General features: G+C 41.6%; 1 protein-coding gene across 4 annotated transcripts in view; it reads left to right on the top strand.

The window, feature by feature from the left end:
• Positions 1-20,029, top strand: part of nme4 (NME/NM23 nucleoside diphosphate kinase 4) — a 21,216-nt gene extending 1,187 nt beyond the window's left edge. The window contains exons 2-6 of one of the 4 annotated variants that reach the window (XM_064988917.1): positions 8,183-8,313; positions 9,563-9,664; positions 18,810-18,922; positions 19,147-19,309; positions 19,933-20,029. In XM_064988917.1, the coding sequence (XP_064844989.1) occupies positions 8,183-8,313; positions 9,563-9,664; positions 18,810-18,922; positions 19,147-19,267 (467 nt within the window). In that variant the 3' untranslated portion in view covers positions 19,268-19,309; positions 19,933-20,029. Of the gene's footprint in view, positions 1-8,182; positions 8,314-9,562; positions 9,665-18,095; positions 18,781-18,809; positions 18,923-19,127; positions 19,310-19,895 lie in introns of those variants that run through there. The other 3 variants (XM_064988916.1, XM_064988918.1, XM_064988919.1) reach the window with 3 other exon arrangements.
• Positions 20,030-23,189: the final 3,160 nt, after the last annotated feature.

Below are 23,189 nucleotides of genomic sequence, written 5' to 3'. Positions count from 1 at the left end.
AGACTGGTTGCTGTTGGTTATTAGACTGGTTGTCCTGGCTATTCTACTGTTTCAATATGCGTATGGTCATTTTGACGCTTTGAGGTAAAAATCATCAATGTATTTGTATTATATTTTATTATATTTATCCCAAAGTTTTGGTAGAGTGTAAAATACACACATTTAGGAAAAGTCAGACCGGTAGTTGTGCACATGCCTTCAAATGCTCTTAATTCGATATGTTTAGTGAATCGTTAGGCCATTAGCTCGGTCTACTTTCTACAAATTAAAAGTATCACTCATTGGTAAGGGCTGGCAATAGCTAAAATAGTAACCCTGTTTTGGATCAAATAAGATTTGATCAGATAGATTTGACACTTGTGGTGTAGGGTCATTTTGTTTCACAGTGGTCACATTTGGATAGGTGATCGTGACCTAGTACTTTTTTAAAGCCCCATCTTAGCCTACCAAACAAATTGGCTGGGTCTGGTTATTGGAATGGCAGATTGTGGCTTTAAAGATAGCCTATATTGTAGACATGATCATCTGTAAAATAGTTAGGCTACACCGGCCTAAACTAGGTGGCACTTCTTCCCACACCTATGCAGTTGTCTCAAAGTGGTGTGAATGAAGGTTTGTGGCGATGGAGACACTTTTGGAATGAAATGCTGCCTGTCATAGGTGGGATCTGAACACTAAATCCTGTATTCACCAGAAACCATTAGGTCAAGAGGAAATTCCGTCTTACACCAAGGGTGACAGTGATTTTAAAGACATGTTTATACCTGGTGCTAAACATGGGTCCTTTGTCCTGATTAGGGTTGCAAAATTCCTGGAAAATTTCAGTTTAAGGATTCCTGAAATCAACACGGTAAAACTGCAAGAATTAATTAAAATCCTATGGAGTGAAATGTAACACTATTTTGGGTTTTTTATGATCCCACCCCCATTTTGTGATATAACTACTCTGGTCATGGTGTTGATAATTTGGGAGTTAAAATTACACTAAATAAAATAAATGTCCAACTCTGTTACAAAATCCCCCTGCTGAGGGCGCAACAGGACGCAATGTTTGTGTGACGCTCACCGTTTGTGTGTGCATTTGTTTATTTGCTTTCTGGAGCCGTGCTGTCTGACTCATCCTCACCCTGTGCTGTCTGACTCATCCTCACCCTTTCTCCCCCTCACATGACAGATTAATATCTCCTCCACCTCTTGGCTTCAGCCAATTGGACAATAGCCGTGTGTCTCAACCCATTGCACACACTATCCCTGATTGGCTAGCCAGCCTGACCCATGCTCTCCAAGGGAGTAAATATTGCCTGTAGCTGAGCAGTATTATTCCAGTCTGTGAGTGTGGGTTGCGTAACTACAAAGTAAGCTGTTGATATCATTGCAGTTTATAGAGTAGCCATATTCTATGAAGTTCTCATTCTTGTTATGTTACTGATATTGTCTGCAGTGATGATGATTTGCTCTTGTATGTTTCTGTGCAATAGCCTACTATTTGTATAATATACAGTCCTTGACATTATTCTTGTTGTTATATCCCATATCACACTATCATACTTTGAAAATATCTATTCAGGCCAGTGTATTTATCTCCTCTGTTTCTGTCCATTAAAGAACCATACCAATGTACATTAAAAAAAAAATATATAAATGCAACATGCAACAATTTCAATGATTTTATTGAATTAGAGTTCATATAAGGAAATCAGTCAATTGAAATGCATTCATTAGGCCATAGGCTATGGATTTCACATGACTGGAAATACAGATATGCATCTGTTGGTCACAGTTACCTTAAAAAAAAGTAGGGGTGTGGATCAGAAAACCAGTCAGTATCTGGTGTGACTACCATTTGCCTCATGCAGCGACAGGTCTTTTCGCATAGGGTTGATCAGGCTATTGATTGTGCCCTGTGGAATGTTGTCCCACTCTTCTTCAATGGCTGTGCAAAGTTGCTAGATATTTGGGAGAACTGGAACACGCTGTCGTACGAGCCAATCCAGACCATCCCACATATGCTCAATGGGAGACATGTCTGGTGAGTATGTAGGCCACTGAACTGAGACATTTTCAGCTTCCAGGAATTGTGTACAGATCCTTGCAACATGGGGCAGTGCATTGTCATGCTGAAACATGAGGTGATGGCAGTGGATGAATGGCACAACAATGGGCCTCAGGATCTCTCCGCGGTATCTCTGTACATTCAAATTGCCATCGATAAAATGCAATTGTGTTTGTTGGCTGTAGCTTATGTCTGCCCATATTATAACCCCACCATGGGGCACTCTGTTCACAACGTTGACATCAACAAACTGCTCACTCCCACAATGCCATACACGCTACACTGTCTGCCATCTGCCTGGTACAGTTGAAACCGGGGTTCATCCATGAAGAGCACACTTCTCCAGCGTACCAGTGGCCTTCGAAGGTGAGCATTTGCCCACTGAATTTGGTTATGACGCCGAACTGCAGTCAGGTCAAGACCCTGGTGAGGACGATGAGCTTCCTTGAGACGGTTTCTGACAGATTGTGCAGAAATTCTTCGATTGTGCAAACCCACAGTTTCATCGGCCTTCCAGGTGGATGGTCTCAGATGATCCCGCAGGTGAAGAAGCCGGATGTGGAGGTCCTGGGATGGCATGGTTACCGTGGTCTGTGAGGCCGGTTGGGTGTACTGCCAAATTCTCTAAAACGACATTGGAGGTGGCTTATGGTAAAGAAATTAACATTACATTTTCAGCTCTGGTGGACATTCCTGAAAAACAAGAGACATCTGTGGCATTGTGTTGACAACTTCACATTTTAGTGGCCTTTTATTGTCCCCAGCACAAGGTCCACCTGTGTAATGATCATGCTGTTTAATAAGCTTCTTGATATGCCACACGTCAGTTGGATGGACTATCTTGGCAAATGAGAAATGCTCACTAACAGGGATGTAAACACATTTGTGCATAACATTTGAGAGAAATAAGCTTAATGTGCGTATGGGGAAATCTCTGGAATCTTTTATTTCAGTTCATGAAACATGGGACTAACACTTTACATGTTTATATTTTTGTTACGTGTTTACCCTCATGTTCATCTTCTCCTGTATGTGATTAAAGTTCCTGTGTGTGTTAACTCTTGGGCTGCTTTATTCCCTTCTAACAGGGGCTGGTGTCAGTGAGTCACATACCAGTAATATATGTAAGGACGGGTCACTCTCTTTCACTCAGAGTTGCTTAAATTTAACTCCATTTACCATTTTATTATTTTCTGTGTCGTTTTTAATTAAATCCCTTGCCATTTTATACTTTTTCTGTGTTTTGAATTAACAATCAACTACAGCAGAGTACATTTCTTTTTCAGCTTACTTCCTTTGAGTTAAGGGTGTACACCCTTATTTGAATATTTCTTGTCACATTATGGTGATTTGCAATGTGATATCCAATATTTGTTGGAAGCCAACTTGCAGGATGATATCCAGCACTTTTACGTCACTCATAGCTTGCATTTAGAATGCCTGTCAGAGTATGGAAGAAAATCAAGTAGACGAAGAGACTTCTTGTTTTGCACGCTTGGTACAAAATAATAAAATGCTATATGACAGGATATTTTTAAACGTCACTCTTTATTAGCTAGCTATAACTGCCATGTTTGTCTCATACCATGATCAACCGAAGATGACCTCACCACCAGGGTGGTTATCCAATCATAGCGCAGTAAAATGCATCCAGTTACAATTCAGTATGTTTACACATGAATATTTCAACTACCTACACCATGTGAACTGGAACGACGATCTCACTAACAATTAGTTATTAATCCAACCACTTACAGATTGGATTAGTTTAGAAAAATGTGTTTCTTATATTTGTGTAGCATAAGATGAAAAGCAATCCATGTACATGTGAAAACACAGATATTGAAACAAACAATTAAAAAAAAATGGGTAGATATCCAGACCAGTGGAGGCTCCTCAGAGGAGGAAGGGGAGGACCATCCTCAGTGAATTTCATAAAAATAGTGTAATATAAACGTTTTCCTTTTTATATAAAACTATACTAAATATATTCACGTCACAAAATTGATTAAAACTCATTGCTTTGCTATGAAGGTCTACAGTAGCCTCAACAGCACTCACTGGGGTAGCACCATGGTGTAGTCGGAGGACAGCTAGTTTCCGTCACCCTCTGGGAACATTGACTTCAATGCAAAACCTAGGAGGCTCATGGTTCTCACCCCCTTCCAAAGACTTACACAGAAATTATGACAAGATGTCCTCCAACCTATCAGAGCTCTTGCAGCATGAACTGACGTGTTGTCCATCCAATCAGAGAATGAATCTAGTACTGAATGCATAAGCTACAGCTAGCCAGCGCTGCAGTGCATAACGTGGTGAGTATTTGTATTATGTATCCCCAGTGGTTCCTGGGGTCCAGCAACATAAGACAGTTACATACAATTTAAAATACTACATGACATATTTCATAACACATTGTGTGTTCACTCAGGCCACCTTTCTAACACCACATATTTACAGTGCAACATCCATGTTTACATGTGTGTAGAGTGTGTGTCTTTTGTGTATGCGTGTCTGTCCCTGTGTGGGTCTCTTCACAGTCCCCGCTGTTTCATAAGGTGTAGTTACTTTTTGTGGAATAGAGTTCCATGTAGCCATGGGTCTATGTAGTACTGTGCACCTCCCATAGTCTGTTCTGGACTTGGAGACTGTGAAGAGACTTGTGGGGTCATGTCCGAGCTGTGTGCTAGTAGTTTAAACAGACACCTCGGTGCAATCAGCATGTCAACACTTCTTACAAAAACAGGTAATGATGTCAATCTGAGCCATGAGAGATTTACATGCATATTATTAATGTTAGCTCTCCATGTAAGGTAGTGCGGCACTTTATTATGGACCGACTTCTCCCCATTTTAGCTACTGTTGTATCAACATGTTTGACCATGACAGTTTATAATCATGGGTTACTCCAAGCAGTTTAGTCACCTCAACTTGCTCAATTTCCACATTTATTTAGTACAAGATTTAGTTGAGGTTTATGGTTTAGTGATTGATTGATTTGTCCCAAATACAATGCTTTTATTTATTTTAGGAATAACTTATTCTTTGCCACCCATTCTGAAACTAACTGCAGCTCTTTGTTATTAAGTGTTGCAGTGATTTAACTCACTGTAGTAGCTGACGTGTATAGTGTTGAGTCATCTGCATACATAGCCACACTGGCTTTACTCAAGGCCAGTGGCATGTCATCAGTAAAGATTGAAAAAAGTAAGGGGCCTAGACAGCTGCCCTGGGGAATTCCTGATTCTATGTTGAAGAGGCTTCCATTAAAGAACACCCTCTGTGTTCTGTTAGACAGGGTAACTCTTTATCCACAATATAGCAGGGGGTGTAAAGCCATAACACGTACGTTTTTCCAATAGCAGGCTATGATCGATAATGTCAAAAGCCACACTGAAGTCTAACAAAACAGCCCCCACAATATTTTTATCATCAATCTCTCTCAGCCAATCATCAGTAATTTGTGTAACTGCGGTGCTTGTTGAATGTCCTTCCCTATAAGCGTAATGAAAGTCTGCTGTCAATTTGTTTACTGTAAAATATATATATATATATATATTTCCAAATGTTTACTACTAACAGGCTGATTGGTAGGCTATTTGAGCTAGTAAAGGGGGCTTACTGTTCATGAGTAGCAAAATTACTTTTGCTTCCCTCCAGGCCTGAGGGCACACACTTTCTAGTAGGCTTGTAAATCAAGGTGACAGTGACACATTCAGTACTGACGAAGTGTAATCATTAGTCCAAACAGTTGCAAACGAGAGTTTCTATTGTTCAAATTCAGGTATGTTTATCCCAGTTTTGTTCTGTTTAACAAACATTTTAACAGAATTGGTGGAATGAATACACAACCTGCAAACACAGTTCCCTTTCATAGCAGCCACTGCAAACAGCATGTAGTGCATAATTCCTTCTCACATCTATGCGCTTTCCTCCTCACACCTTTTCCCTTCTCTTGTGCCCAGTGACACGAGCCTACCAGACGAGCTAAATGCCTTTTATGCTCGCTTCTAGGCAAGCAACACTGAGGAATGCATGAGACACATTAGCTGTTCCAGACGACTGTGTGATCACACTCTCCGTAGCCGATGAGAGCAAGACCTTTAAACAGGCCAACGTTCTTACCTCGAAGCGAGCATAAAAGGCATTTAGCTCGTCTGTTAGGCTCGTGTCACTGGACAGCTAGCGGCTGGGTTTCCTTTTGTAGTCAGTAATAGTTTGCAAGCCCTGCCACATCCGACGAAAAACAAAGCCGGTGTAGTAGGATTCAATCTTAGTCCTGTATTGGCGCTTTGCCTGTTTTGATGGTTCGTTCTAAGGCATAGTGGGATTTTTTTACAAGCGTCCAGATTAGTGCCCCGCTCCTTGGAAGCGGCAGCTCTAGCATTTAGCTCGGTGCGGATGTTGCCTGTAATTCATGGCTTCTGGTTGGGATATGTACGTACGGTCACTGTGGGGATGACGTCGTCAATGCACTTATTGATGAATTTGCTGACTGAGGTGGTATACTCCTCAATTTTTTTATTTTTTTTTTACCTTTATTTTACTAGGCAAGTCAGTTAAGAACAAATTCTTATTTTCAATGACGGCCTAGGAACAGTGGGTTAACTGCCTGTTCAGGGGCAGAACGACAGATTTTGTACCTTGTCAGCTCGGGATTTTGCCGATGGATGAATCACGGAACATATTCGAGTCTGTGCTAGCAAAACAGTCCTGTAGCGTAGCATCCGCGTCATCGGACCACTTCCATATTGAGCGAGTCACTGGTACTTCCTGCTTTAGTTTTTGCTTGCAAGCAGGAATCAGGAAGAGATTTTTATGGTCAGATTTGCCAAATGGAGGGCAAGGGAGAGCTTTGTATGCATCTCTGGAGTAAAGGTGTTTTTTTTCTTCTGGTTGCACGTGACATGCTCGTAGAAATTAGGTCAAACAGATTTAAGTTTGCCTGCATTAAGTCCCAGGCAGCTTAACAGTGCCGCTTCTGGATGAGCATTTTCTTGTGGCCATATACAGCTCGTTGAGTGGGGTCTTAGTGCCAGCATTGGTTTGTTCTGGTAAATAGATGGATACAAATAATATAGATGAGAACTGTCTTGGTAGATAGTGTCGTCAAACATCTTATCATGAGGTACTCTACCTCAGGCGAGCAATACCTTGAGACTTCTTTAATATTAGACATCACGCAAAAGGAGTTATTGACAAATAGACACTCGTATTACCATACGTAGCTTCTCTGTCCTGCCGATACACGGGAAACCCAGCCAGCTCTATATTATCCGTGTCGTTGTTCAGCCACGACTCGGTGAAACATAAGATATTACAGTTTTTAATGTCCTGTTGGTATGATAGTCTCAACCATAGATCATCAAGTTTGTTTTCCACTGATTGCACGTTGGCCTATAGAACCGATGGTAATGGCGATTTACTCACTTACCCACGAATCCTAACAGGGATCCCGATATTCTCCCTTGGTATCTCCGCCTTTTCTTCACATGAATGACAGGGATTTGGGTCTGTTCTCCGGAAAGCATTATGTCCTTAGCGTCGGACTCATTAAAGAAAAAATCTTTGTTCAGTTTGAGGTGAGTAATCGCTGTTCTGATTTCCAGAAGCTCTTTTCGGTCATAAGAGACGGTAAGCAGCAACATTATGTACAAAATAAGTTACAAACAATGCAAAAGACTAACAAAATGGCACAGTTGGTTAGGAGCTCATAAAAAGACAGCCATCCCCTCCGGTGCCATTATTATTAAAATGATAGGTCATTAAAATGATAGGTCATTGCAAACGTTCCCGCAGTCGTAACGTTAACGGGGGGAAAGGAATTGCACAAGCAAGAGTAAGAAGGAGTTGAAAGTGTGAAATGAAAGCCATCAATCCAGTGAGATTTAAGTAACAAGTTGATTTTGCACCCCTCACACACAGGAAATTGATGTCTGAAATTAAAAATCCAAAGTTGGCATGCCTGTTGCTAAAAGTTTAAGGGGCGGTGTTCCAGAGACTGAAAAGCCAGTAACATCGAGAATATCCATTGAAAGTGCTTTTTAGTCTAGGATTAGGCTTAATCTGTGTCTGGGACTGCCCTTCGGAGCATATGTGAAATAGAGTTTTTCTTCTATCCGTGTATAGGGATCCCTGGTGTGAGAGAACGTACTCTTATTGCAGTGAAACCAGATGGGGTCCAGCGCCGCCTTGTGGGACAGATAATGGAACGCTTTGAGCAGAGAGGCTTCAAACTGGTGGGCATGAAGATGCTGCAGGTGAGAGATGGCCAATTCCAAATGAACCCCAAAGCCCCTGCCTCCTAGGTATTTGTGTAGATCTGGATAGGTATAAGTAGTATGAAAATAAGCAATATGATAGTAGCTTCAACTTGCACTCTGATGCGACAATTGGAACTTGGACTGTGCTTGTTCATTCAGTATTCATACCCCTTGACTTTATCCATATTTTGTCATTACAGCCTGAATATAAAATACCCCAAATTGTCAAACTGGAATTATGTTTTTAGAAGTTTTCACAAATGGAAGGAGTCGAATCAAGTTTTCAACCCCTTTGTTATAGCAACCCTAAGTTCAGGAGTAAAAATTTGCTTAACAAGTCACATACATTGCATGGACACAGATTCAACCACAAAGACCAGGGATGTTTTCCAGTGCCTCACAAAGAAGGGCACCTATTAGATAGGTAAAACAAAAAAAGAAGCAGATATTGAATATCCCTTTGAGCATGGTGTATCAATATACCCAGTGACTACAAAGATACCGGTGTCTTTTCTAACTCAGTTGCCCGAAAGGAAGGAAACAGCTCAGGGATTTCACCATGAGGCCAATGGGGACTTTAAAACCGTTAAAGAATGTAATGACTGTGATCAGAGAACACTAAGGATGGATCAACAACATTGTAGTTACTCCACAATTCTAACCTAATTGACAGACTGAAAAGAAGGAAGCCTGTACACAATAAACATATTCCAAAACATGCATCCTGTTTGCAACAAGGCACTAAAGTAATACTGCAAAAAATGTGGCAATTCAATTCACTTTTTGTCTTGAATGCAAAGCATTATGTTTGGGGCAAACAACACATCACTGAGTACCACTTCATATTTGGTGGTAGGTATGGGTATGCTTGTCATCAGCAAGGACTAGGGAGTTTTTGGGGGGGAAGAAAATAAACCAACTGGAGCTAAGCACAGGCAAAATCCTGTGAGGAAAACTTGATTCAGTCTGCTTTCCAACAGACACTGGGATATGAATTCACCTTTCAGCAGGACAATAACCTAAAACACAAGGCTAAATATACACTGGAGTTGCTTACCAAGCAGACAGTGAATGTTCACTGTTTTGACTTAAATCTACTTGAAAATCTGTGTAGATTTTAAACTTTGAATGCAGGCTCTAACACAACACAATGTTGAATAAGTCAAGGGTATGAATACTTAATGAAGTCACTGTAAATACCAGGCTAAAATAAAGGTTAAAACAATGTTGGCTTTCTTTCCTTCAGGCATCAGAGGAGCTGCTCTCTCAGCACTACCAGGAGTTAAGGAGGAAGCCCTTTTTCCCCAGTCTCCTGTACTACATGACCTCTGGTCCCATAGTTGTTATGGTGAGAGTTCCTGCCTTTGTATAGCCTGGTAATCCAAACTTGAATTGCTCAGTTTCATTGTTTTCTCACTTCACTGATCAGTCTGGGCATCCTCTAAGAGTTGGACACCTGGAAGGTCTAGAAAATAACAGCTAGAATAAGCTGTTAACGCCCTTGCTCATGTACCTTGATCAACGGAAGTGGGTGGACCATTTCAGACTGTCAGTGATGTGTATGATCTGAGACCAGTAGTCCTCCATTTGCCAGTTCAGTTAACTTTTTCGCTGCATAGCCCAAGACTTGAACCACCTCTCTATCATCTCCTCTGGGCTACCTACTGTACCATTATTCAATTAGGGGGGAATTCAGGCCCAGATTACATGAGCGTAAAATTAACTTTAAGCCTTTTTTATGCACTTTTCTTTCTATGTTCTGACCTTAAAATTAGGCACGAGGTAACGCATGTGCCAGCTACCAATTTGTTTAGGGTAGAGATGGGAGAAATTAAGGTGTGGCAGAGGTGTGTCTACAGATACATCATATTCTGGCCTTGACGTAATTCCCTCATAATTCCAACACCTTTACGCACGAGGAAACCTGTCGGTTCCAGTGGTGGAATAACATATTTTTCCCTGATAGAAATAACACCATTCTCTATGCACTGTAATTTACAAATTGATAAACCATTGATGAGCTAGGTAAATGGGTAATCTGTTTGGATGAAAGGGATTGTAAATATAAATAACAATTGTTTTACATAGAGTACCAGTCAAAAGATTGGACACACCTAGTAATTCCAGGGTTGTCTTTATTTTTACTATTTTTTACATTGAAGAATAATAGTGAAGACATCAAAAATATGAAATAACACAGATGGAATCATGTAGTAACCAAAAAAGGGTTAAACAAATCAAAATACATTTAATTTTTAGATTCTTCAAAGTAGCTAACCTTTGCCTTGATGACAGCTTTGCACACTTTTGGGATTCTCTCAACCAGCTTCACCTGGAATGTTTTCCAAAACCCTTGAAGGAGTTTTACAGTGACAGTGTTATAAGATATTTGTAATACAAATATGCTGAGCACTTGTTGGCTGCTGTTCCTTCACTCTGTGGTCCTACTCATCCCAAACCATCTCATTTGGGTTGAGGTCGGGTGATTGTGGAGACTAGGTCATCTGATGCAACACTCCATCACTCTCCTTCTAGGTCAGAATATCAGTCTGTCCCTGATGTTTTTCCTGGAGAGAAGTGGCTTCTTTGCTGCCATTCTTTACACCAGGCCATCCTGCAAAAGTCTTTGCCTCATTGTGCGTGCAGATGCACTCACACCTGCCTGCTGACATTCCTGAGCAAGCTCTGTACTGGTGGTGCCCCGGTCACGCAGCTGAATCAACCTTAGGAGATGTTCCTGGCACTTGCTGGACTTTCTTGGGCACCCTGAAGCCTTCTTCACAACAATTGAACCGCTCTCATTGAAGTTCTTGATGATCCGATAAATGGTTGATTTAGGTGCAATCTTACTGGCAGCAATATCCTTGCCTGTTAAGCCCTTTTTGTGCAAAGCAATGATTACGGCACGTTTCCTTGCAGGTAACCATGGTTGACAGATGAAGAACAATGATTCCAAGCACCAACCTCCTTTTGAAGCTTCCAGTCTGTTATTCAAACTCAATCAGCATCACAGAGTGATCTCCAGCCTTGTCCTCGTCAACACTCACACCTGTGTTAACGAGAGAATCACTGACATGATGTCAGCTGATTCTTTTGAGGCAGGGCTGAAATGCAGTGGAAATGTTTTTGGGGGATTCAGTTCATTTGCATGGCGAAGAGGGACTTTGCAATTAATTGCAATTCATCTGATCACTCTTCATAACATGCTGGAGTATATGCAAATTGCCATCATACAAACTGAGGCAGCAGACTTTGTGAAAATGAATATTTGTGTCATTCTCAACTTTTGGCCATGACTGTACACAGCGTTCTATGAGATCTTCAGTTTCTTGGCAATTTCTCGCAAGGAATAGCCATAATTTCTCAGAACAAGAATAGACTGATGAATTTCAGAAGAAAGATATTTGTTTCTGGTCATTTTGAGCCTGTAACCAAACCCACAAATTGATGCTCCACAAGTCTGTCTTGCTTCTTTAATCAGTACCACAGTTTTCAGCTGTGCTAACATAATTGCCAAAGGGTTTTCTTATGATCAATTAGCCTTTTAAAATTATAAACTTGGATTAGCTAACGCAACGTGCCATTGGAACACAGGAATGATGGTTGCTGATAATGGGCCTCTGTTCGCCTATACAGATCTAACAGATCAAAATCTACCGTTTCCAGCTACAAAGGTCATTTACAACATTAACAATGTCTACACTGTATTTCTGATCAATTTTAATTTATTTTAATGGACAAAATGTTGTTTTTTTCGAAAACAAGGACATTTCTAAGTGATCCCAAACTTTTGAATGGTAGTGTACATAGGATAAAATACTATATGTACAGCAATAGTTGAATATAATGGCCTTGACAAGAATACAGTATATACATATGAAATGCGTTGAACAGTATATAAACATTATTAAAGTGACCAGTATTCCATTATTAAAGTGGCCAGTGTTCCATGTCTATGTGCATAGGGCAGCAACCTGTAAGATGCAAGATTGCATAACTGGGTCGAAGCCAGCTAGTGATGGTTATTTAACAGTCTGATGCCTTGAAATAGAAACTGTTTTTCAGTCTCTCGGTCCCAGCTTTTATGCACCTGTACTGACCCTGCCTTCTGGATGATAATGGGTGAACAGGTCGTGGCCCAGGTGGCTGAGGTCCTTGATGATCTCCTTGGCCTTCCTGTGACACCAGGGGCTGTAGATGTCCTGGAGGGCAGTCAGTGTGGCCCAGGTGATGCGTTGGGCAGACCGCACCACCCTTTGGATAGCCCTGTGGTTACAGACGGTGCAGTTGTCGTACCAGGCAGTGATACAGCCTGACAGGATGCTCTCAATGGTGCACCTGTAAAAGTTTGTGCGGGTCTTAGGTGCCAAGCCAAATTTCTTTAGCCTCCTGAGGTTGAAGAGGCGCTGTTGCACCTTCTTTACAACACTGTCTGTGTGGGTGGACCATTTCAGATTGTCAGGGATGTGTATGCCGAGGAACTTCAAGCTTTTCTGCGGCCCCGTCGATGTGGATGGGGGCATAGTCCCTCTGCTGTCTCCTGAAGTCCACGATCAGCTCCTTGATATTGTTGACATTGAAGGAGTGGTTATTTTCCTGGCACCACTCCACCAGTACCCTCACCTCCTCCCTGTAGGCTGTCTCGTCAATGTTGGTACTCAGACCTACCACTGTTGTGTTGTAACTTTAGACCAGTTGCCAACAACATAAAACTCATCTTCAGGCACACTTTAAACTTGATGGGAAAACAAGCCTATATTTGATGTTACCATTTATACCACGGCGGGCAGTAGTACTATAAAAAGGTACCTTACCTTTAGTAGACGTATCATAAGGCGTGACCTACATCACAAGGCGCAGATGGCGAGACTTTGAGTTGAATATGGTGATGATCTCATCATAATCCAATGTATCTGTCAGTTCATGCTCAAAAGACAGCAAACTGAAGTGGTTCAGCCGGGCCTTGTCATTGATGTGCGAAAACGATTTTTTATCCTTGTTGTTGAGAAAAGTCTCTCCACACTGCATGATGTCATTGGAAGTGTGACACTGGTCCTTAATTAACAGAGAGTTTAAATTAGGGAAAATATTATCGGGCCAGCTGTCAAGAACACTCATTTTGCGACTCAACTGCTGAGTAAAAACAGTGAATTCAGCATCCTCAATTTATATTGCATAATGATCGCATGTGTTCTCCAGCTGCTCTTTAAGGCCGCAGGTTTGGGATTCTTTGGAAAAGGAGGTTGCCGCTTGAATGATCCCATATGTGTCTTCTTGAAATCTTGAGTTTAACTCCGTAATCTGTCTAGAATATTGTTCCAAAGTTGCCTCAGATCACTGGCACTCTTGATGCTGGATGTTTTCCCTAATGAAGCTGTGACTACACTGTCTGCCAATTTTACAGGCAGTTTTCACTGCTATGATGCACTCACATCCCAATTACTAACATCATGCTTAATCATCATCTCTTCAGTTAGCTTGAGAACTTTATCAAAGTCTCCCCCTGAGTTATCTCTGGACTAAGAAAAGCTGCTTTTGAGGATTTCAATTAAACCAATACAGTCCATCACAGATAATGTAAAGCTTTGTAATCCCTTCGTAGCAAAATCACTGGTGTAAAACAATTTACGAAACGTGAATAACAAGAATTAAAACGTCTTGTTCTGGATTTGTTGTAAGAGGGCATTGGCTTCTAATTTGGTTTGTCCACTAGCCTCTGAAAAATCTGCAAGAACCTCTAAAATGACATCTAGCAGTGACAGCACTTTATTCACTGACACTGATTTTGAACTCCAAAATACATCCGTGGATCTTTCTAGCTCGATACATGGTCTATCGGGATGCAACTCTTTCTGTACTTCTATGAATTGAGCATGTCTGTGGAATCCATTCATATGTAACAGTATAGCTTCTGTCCCTCTCCTCGCCCCAACCTGGGCTCGAACTAGCTAACTAACTACCGCTAACTAGCTAGCCATTTCACATCGGTCACACTCACCCCCCCTTTTGACCTTCTTTCCGCAGCAACCAGTGATCCGGGTCAACAGCATCAATGTAACAGTATAGCTTCCATCCCTCTCCTCGCCCCAACCTGGGCTCGAACCAGGGACCCTCTGCACACATCAACAACAGTCACCCACGAAGCATCGTTACCCATCACTCCACAAAAGCCACGGCCCTTGCAGGGCAAAGGGGAACCACTACTTCAGGGTCTCAGAGCGAGTGACATCACCGATCAAAACGCTATTAGCGCGCACCACCGCTAAATAGCTAGCCATTTCACATCGGTCACACATACATGTTTGTAACTGGTTCACTGTCTCAAAAAAAGTACTGACGTCCCGGCAATTATGCCACGGTGCACAGAACCAAATTCAAACGGTGGGAGTTGCAATGCACATATACCGCTTTCTTAAATGTTTGCTTTAGTAGGACATGTACCCCTCCTCTGTTCCCTGACATGACTGAAGCGCCAACGAAACAAAAACCCACACACAGAGTGGGATCCAACTCCAGGGGTTGCAACACTTCAAGTATTTTCCGAGAAATTCCTTGTGCAGACAAATCAGCGATATATCAGCATGAATATATCGGATGCACACAGCAATAAGTTCTCGTTTAGATTGATCTTCATATTAATCTGCTAGTATGGCAAAATACGTGGAAGGTGCAGAATGTACTTCATCTTTTATCCTGCACAGTAAAAATGATGCTGCACTCTCCAGCAACTCGAGGCTCATAAGCGTGGCATTGCAAGGTAGCTCATTAAGCCTGTTTTGTATTTCTAAGTCATACTTTGAGATGAAATTGAAGATTTCTAAAAAGTTACCTTTGTTGATTACCTCTTCGGTTTCTCTGGGTGGAATATCCTGCTTTGTACACATTAGAACAATATATATGACCACTTTAACATGTGCACGGTTTCTTTCTATAAGATCCACGTTTGCATCACCATGTATTAGGTTCAACTCAGTCCCAAGACTTCTAGGCCCATGGGTCGCCTTGTAGGATTCAAATTTTGCAAGGACACTAGCATGTAATTTGCTATTCTCGTGTTTGCAGCAAGAATTTCTTGTGAGTTTCCAGTTTTTAAATCCATCGTGTACAAATCTGAATTTGACATTTGCCCCAGGAAAGTGCCTACAAAACTTACAATAAATTGCATCTTTTGCTATACTCAACCCACACAAACTGGTCATACCACCTTGAAGAGATGCAGCGTGATTTGCCATTTATCATACTGGTTCATCAATGGCAGACAAATCTGTCAGTGGACCTACTGCAGGTTCACCCCGCCCGCAGCATCAAGAACGAGAGGAGACGGTGGGGTAGGCAAGCATGCCTGGGTCAACGTGGCATTGGCGGTTGTGATGGCGATTATGGTTGTTTCTATCCTGGCGCCACCTATTAATGTCTCATTCTGGAAGCTATCGGAAGTTTGATCCAAATTATTTTCTGACACACACTCTTTCTCCTCTAGACGTCTTTTTTTGAAAAACCTAGCGATTGACATTTGGTTTGCCATTGCTAGAACTACTAAATTACCTTACCTGGTAAGTCAATTTGAGTAATCTAGCGTGGTAGAGCTTGCTAGTTTATACACTACAAAGTTTATCCACGTGACGTTGTTCAGGTAAACCACCATATGATTTTATTTTAAATGGAACCAATAGTCGGAAGCCAACTTGATTGTCGCAGGCTATTTCTTTGTTACGTTCTATTAAAATTACACCTAAAAAATAAATCTCACATGCGTTTCTTTTAAAAATGTAATAAAATAAATACATATAAAAATGTATATTGACTAATAATAATAACTTTTTGGGGGTAGGCCTGAGATCAAACTGGGTAGGCCATGGCTACACCGCTGCGGTAAACGCTCCAACTAGCTGGTCTGCGCATGCCCTGAGGATGCGGCTAGGGATGCCGTCTCGGCCACGGAGCTCACTGTCCTCGGGAGCGCCCGCATTGGTGGCACTGTGTTATCCTTAAAGCGGGCAAATAAAGTGTTTAGCTTTTCTGGGAGCAAGATTTTGATATCCGCGACGTGGCTGGTTCTCCCTTTGTAATACGTACATGTCTGGAGTCCCTGCCACATACGGAGTCTGAGACGTTGAATTGAGACTCCACTTTGTCTCTGAACTGACATTTTGCCTGTTTGATTGCCTTGCGGAGGGCATAACTGGATTGTTTGCATTCGGCCATATTTCCAGTCACCTTCCTGTGGTTAAATGTGCTTTCTGTATTGCTCAAATTGCCTTGTAACTGATTGCTTCTAGAAAGAGAGAAGGAACAGCACATAATCAACTACTAGTTTAAAGCAATGAAAGATCTAATTGCTACAAAGAATGAATGTATGTATGGGCTACATTTATGAGAATACATGCATTCGCTTACCTTATCAAACTTGAAGACAATACACTAATTTATCACAAAAAAGTGTTGAGTGAGTGCACCACAAACATCAAACATGTTGATCAATCCTCATCCCAATACAGCCTCTTCCAACACCTCGGGCAGGGTAAGGGTATTGATTTTTTTACCTCAGATTGATGATGTTAGTGTAGTGTAAAACATGATGACACAATATCAATTGGTTAACTCTAGAACCGCTAAAGCAGTACTTTTGACTGCTCATGAATTTAAAAATAAATATTACTCTGCCATTTTTTAAGTCATGCCCCCCTCCATCCTTGATTCTTCCTAAATAAGTCTATATAACACACTGTCGTTGTTAATCCAAGCAGTCATATCACTCAACTCTGGCCTACTTGGAGTAGGCTACACACTGAGAGCGTGTGTAATTGTACATGCTTTCAATATCTAGGAAAATATGCACATCGGGCAGCAGGTGAGCGAGAGTCGGAGACAGTGGAGACCCATCATTCAGGGCAGGTGTGGCAAAGCCCCACCTGTTTTGAGCACCACACTTTTAGGTTATATCTATATATCTATATATATATCTATATATATACAGCTCTGGAAAAAATGAAGAGACCACTGCAAAATAAGTAGTTTCTCTGGTTTTACTATTTCTAGGTATGTGGTTGAGTAAAAAAAATGTGTTTGTTTTATTCTATAAACTACAGACAACATATATTCAAAATTACACAGTGGGTGGGAGACCCGCACCCACTGTGAAATTTTGTGGAGGATCGGTGATGATCTGGGGGTGTTTTCAGCAAGGCTGGAATCGGGCAGATTTGTCTTTGTGAAGAACACATGAATCAAACCATGTACAAGGTTGTCCTGGAAGAAAACTTGCTTCCTTCTGCTCTGGCAATGTTCCCAAACTCTGAGGATTGGTCTTTCTAGCAGGACAATGCTCCATGCCACACAGTCAGTTTAATCAAGGTGTGGATGGAGGACCACCAGATCAAGACCCTGTCATGGCCAACACAATCTCCAGACCTGAACCCCATTGAAAACCTCTGGAATGTGATCAAGAGGAAGATGGATGGTCATAAGCTGTCAAACAAAGCCGAGCTGCTTGCGTTATTAGCAGTTTATTACTGTTTCAATATTGTAATCACATAATATGGCTTTCCTTTTGATAGTGTGGTAAACTGTTGGGTGGAGCGTGCAGAGATTGACACAGAGGCTTTAGTCCACAAAACAACTTTACTAAGACAGAAAACAAACATATCAGAGAAATAACTTAGGTTTTGATCTGTCTTCCTTCTATTTCTTAACTGGTGTCCCTCTCACCCTTCTCTTTTGCGGTGTGCCATCGTGCCTCCACGGCTGGTTGGCACCTTCTTCTAATTACCTTCACTTAGCTGTCCGTGTCGGGTGCCCAGCTCCGGTATTCCCAGCAGAGGGAGCCAACATGGACTCACGTACCCTCCCCTCTATTACCATCCCCCGGGGTAGACCTCCTGGGATACCACAATAGATATGGCAAAATTAGGTGCTGCTGAAAAGCAAAGACTCTACAGACAGCGCAGGGATGCTGACCCACACCACAGAGCAGCCTCCCTTAAACAAAACACCAGACTTACTTAAGGGATTTAGAGGATTTAAACCATTTCTTAGAAAAGGTTCATGACAATACTGTCTTTGATTATATATACAAATTAAAGACTGAAATGACATTCTAGAAAGCCCGAATTGTTATCTAAAATATAGGTAACACCAGTGACAAAAAGGCAGCACAAGCATTTTTTTAAATGTAATGTAGTAAAAATAAAAATAAATGTTAAACTGTCATTTGTTGATTTATAATGTTAAGCGCTTAACTATTATCTGGTTAAGTTGAAAATATGGAGAGTGGTGCTCAGTAATGTATTGGATTTGCCCCCGAACATAACACGTTGAGTTCAGAACAAAAAGTAAATTGCTTTGCCACATTTATTGCAATATTACTTTAAGTGCCTTGTTGCAAACAGGATGCATGTGTCACGCCCTGACCATTCATTTGCTGAATTGACTGATTCATTTCAGATTGGATTTCCCTAATCCTGGTAAGCACTACATCCATTCTTGTTGTCCAGGTGTGGGAGGGTCATAATGTGGTCCGGACATCCCGGATCATGGTAGGAGACACCAACCCATCTGAGGCCCAAGCAGGCACTGTCCGGGGGGATTTCAGCATTCACATCAGCAGGTGAACAACAATAAATAAAGACTCAAATTAAAAGATCTTTCACTTTACAATAATTTGCACAATACCCTTTTAAACAAATATTTAAATAATTGAGGGATAAAAACAAATTAATATATAAACATGAAATTGATCATTTGTGAAAGTGTTTTGAAATTGGGTGCATAATTTCAATGCAAAATACTAAACTGTACTTTAATGAACGTAGGTTTGTATTTATTTTCCAGAAATGTGGTCCATGCCAGTGATTCAGTAGAGGGGGCTCAGAGGGAGATCCAGCTGTGGTTTCATCGAAAGGAACTGATGGATTGGGACTGCTATGACCACAATAGCACCTACCAGCTTTGAGAAAGAGATGAAAGGCAGAGATTGAAAGAGAGCGTGAACAAGGTAGAATGACCATCAGGAACAGTGGCACCATACCTAACTCTGTGTCCTGCTTGCAATACTCAGCCTTCTCCATCGTGGGAGGCTCCAATACCCAAGAGCCCCTCGCCTACTCTTATACAGTAATGTATCGTCCTCGCCATACGTTTTGGGATTTAAGATCAAATGATCCATATGACACATCATTAGTTTATTTGAGGCTGATTTAATGAATATCCATTTTACCATTTAGACATAAAAGCACTATGTATTTAGTCCCTCCATTTGAAGAAATCTACTAGTGTAGTTATTATTTGGTGCCATATCGCTTGGACCTAATGACTTCAAGTTTGCAACTCTACAAACTCATTGGCTGCATTTGCAATTCGTTTTTTGTGTATTATGGGATGTGTTATCTAATAGTAACTAAATGGTGTCTGGAATCTTTTTCTTTCTAAATGAGCGGAGATGTTTCTGAACCCATCCAAATTGTCACACCCTGATCTGTTTCACCTGTCTTTGTGCTTGTCTCCACCCCCCAAGTGTCTCCCCTGTGTTTTGTTTGTCAAGCCTAACAGCGTTTTCACCCTTGCTCCTGTCTTTTCTAAAGTTCCTGTTTTCTGGTTTTGACCATTCTGCCTGCCCAGACCCGGAGCCTGCCCGCCGTCCTGTACCTTGTCCCACCACACTGGATTACTGACCTTTGCCTGCCTCTGTTATAGTAATAAACGTTTGTTACTTCGACACTGTCTGCATCTGGGTCTTTCCTAAAACATGATACTAACGTTGCCATGATTCAGAAAATTCATAATGATGAGTAGGAAAGTCACTTAGGAGCCGATTCAGAAGTAGGAAATGTACGACCTTTCTTACGCACTTCTCAGTGGTTGGTATTCAGACTAACCTTATGCAGTTGGGTAACGTGCTCTGCAGGTGTGGCTACCTTGCAAAAAAAATTCTGATCTTGCAGATTATTTAAGGTTAAGAATGTAACAGAATCATAAAACAAACAGGGTAACATTACTGTAGGTGTCCACCTTTACGCAGACGACACCATTCTGTATAACTCTGGCCCTTCTTTGGACACTTAACAACCCTCCAGGCAAGCTTCAATGCCATACAACTCTCCTTCCATGGCCTCAAACTGCTCTTAAATGCAAGTAAAACTAAATGCATGCTCTTCAACCAATCACTGCCCGCACCTGCCCGCCCGTCCAGCATCACTACTCTGGACGGTTCTGATTTAGAATACGTGGACAACTACAAATACTTAGGTGTCTGGTTAGACTGTAAACTCTCCTTCCAGACTCACATTAAGCATCTCCAATCCAAAATTAAATCTAGAATCAGCTTCCTATTTCGCAACAAAGCATCCTTCACTCATGCTGCCAAACATACCGTAGTAAAATTGACCATCCTACCGATCCTCGACTTCGGCGATGTCATTTACAAAATAGCCTCCAACACTCTACTCAACAAATTGGATGCAGTCGATCACAGTGCCATCCATTTTGTCACCAAGGCCCCATATACTACCCACCGCTGCGACCTGTATGCATCTCACTGGTCACCCTCTTAGCCAATTCTTCCTTTGGCCGCCTCTCCTTCCAGTTCTCTGCTGCCAATGACTGGAACGAACTGCAAAACGATCTGCAAAAATCTCCCAAATATCTCCCTCACCAGCTGTCAGAGCAGCTCACAGATCACTGCACCTGTAAAAAGCCCATCAAACTACCTCATCCTCATACTGTATTTATCTTGCTCCTTTGCACCCCAGTATCTCTACTTGCATATTCATCTTCTGCACATCTACCATTCCAGTGTTTAATTGCTATATTGTAATTACTTTGCCACCATGGCTCATTTATTGCCTTACCTCCCTTATCCTACCTCATTTGCACATACTGTATATAGACTTTCTACTGAATGTTTGTTTATTCCATGTGTAACTGTTGTATGTGTCGAACTGCTTTGCGTTATCTTGGCCAGGTCGCAGTTGCAAATGAGAACTTGTTCTCAACTAGCCTACCTGGTTAAATAAAGGTGAACAAAAAAATGTATCAGCTATAGAACACAACATTTGCCATAAGGTCTGTTCATCCTGTCGTCATGTGCTATCAACTGCTATTACAGTCTGCATGAGAACTTATGTCATATGCTTCGTAAGCATCTGCATACCAGGTGACATTCTGTACTGTCGCCTCATATGAATCATTTGATTTCAAATCCAAACTGCTGGAGTACAGAGCCAAAATAAAAAAATGTTTTGGGCTTTCCCCTGATAGGCGTAGTATATAGGTCCTGGATGTGTTGGAGTTCTTTCCTTGTCAATCATTGGTGAAATTAGCATTCAGACGATATCTTTAATTAAATCATCAGAAGTTGACAACAGGAACATAGCAGTGCTACAAAGATGGTTGTCCTTCTGGAAGGTTCTCCCATCTCCATAGAGGAGCTCTATCTATCCCTGACCAAGACCCTCCTCCCCCGATTGCTCAGTTTTGCCAGGCGGCCAGCTCTCGGAAGAGTCTTGGTGGTTCCAAAGGTCTTCCATGTAAGAATGATGGAGGCCACCCTGTTCTTGGAAACCTTCAATGCTGCAGACATTTTTTGATATGCTTCCCCAGATCTGTCCCGCGACGCAATCCTGTCTCGGAACACTACGGACAATTCCTTCGACCTTTGCTCCGACGTGCACTGTCAACTGTGGGCCTTTCCAAATCCTGTCCAATCAATTGAATTTACCACAAGTGGACTCCAATCAAGTTGTAGAAACTTCTCAAGGATGATCAATGGAAACAGGATGTATCTGGTCTCAATTTTGAGTCTCATAAAAGGGTCTGAATACGTAAATATTTGTATTTATTTAATCCATTTTAGAATCAGGTTGTAACGTGACAAAATGTGGATCAAGTCAAGGTGTCTGAATACTTTACGAAGGGACTGTATTGCCCCAGATACTCTAGCCCAGGGGTGCAGTGGTGTCAGACTCATTCCATGCAGGGCATAGTGTCTGCGAGTTTTTGTTATATTCTTTCAATTTGTGTTCAATTAAATCAGACTGGGTGAGGGGAGTTCCTAAATAATCAGTGACCTTTGTCATGTTCCCGTGCTCAGACTATACATGCATCAACCAAAGGTTGTGTGCTACATCATAGACTGTGCTGTCGCGCACCAGATTGCTATAACATATGTGGATAGCTGATGCGTAAAATACCTATCCAGGCATTGTAAGATCTGGCATTCGTCAGCAATGCAATGTCTGAGCAGAAGAACACGACCCTTAATTGATCAATCAAGTACAAGGGAGGAGTGAAAACCTGCAGACACTCAGCCCTCCACCTGTGGTGTAGCTGCTCCCGAGTCAGCCCCAATGTGGGTTTTGTGAAGGTTCAGCATTATCGTGCTGTTAATCCCACAAGCATGGTATTTAACTTTTTTTGAGAGTGAAAACAAATGTGTAGGAGAAAATACCTCTAAAATAATTGCTGAATGCTATGTTGGCATCCTAGGATGATCTGAATTGCCCGTACACACTCAAGTAGTACAACTGATGTACAACGCATTTGGCCCAACCGTTGTGATACAGAGTATTTATGCACCAAACTTTACACCAGCTTTGTGGAGATGCTGTTGTATCACAAAACTAAAAGTAATATCACAACCATTGTGTCAAATGCTTTGCACATCAGTTGCGCAACCTGAGTGTGTATGGGGCCTGAGGAGTATATGGAGCCTGAAGACGTTGCTGTGACAGAAGGATTTCTTATTTTCTAGGCCATACGGTCCAATGGCCTCTTCATGAACACAATTTACACATTCCTGTGCCCTTTTTTTCCTGTCTAAACATACTGCAATTCATTAGATAAGGATTTATTTTTATTTTTGAATAAATGTTTGAATA

The sequence above is a fragment of the Oncorhynchus masou genome, chromosome 15 (genome assembly GCF_036934945.1).
Source record: "Oncorhynchus masou masou isolate Uvic2021 chromosome 15, UVic_Omas_1.1, whole genome shotgun sequence".
In the NCBI taxonomy this organism is placed as follows: domain Eukaryota; kingdom Metazoa; phylum Chordata; class Actinopteri; order Salmoniformes; family Salmonidae; genus Oncorhynchus; species Oncorhynchus masou.
The sequence above is the reverse complement of the archived record's forward strand: the minus strand, read 5'-3'. Positions and strand labels throughout refer to the sequence as shown.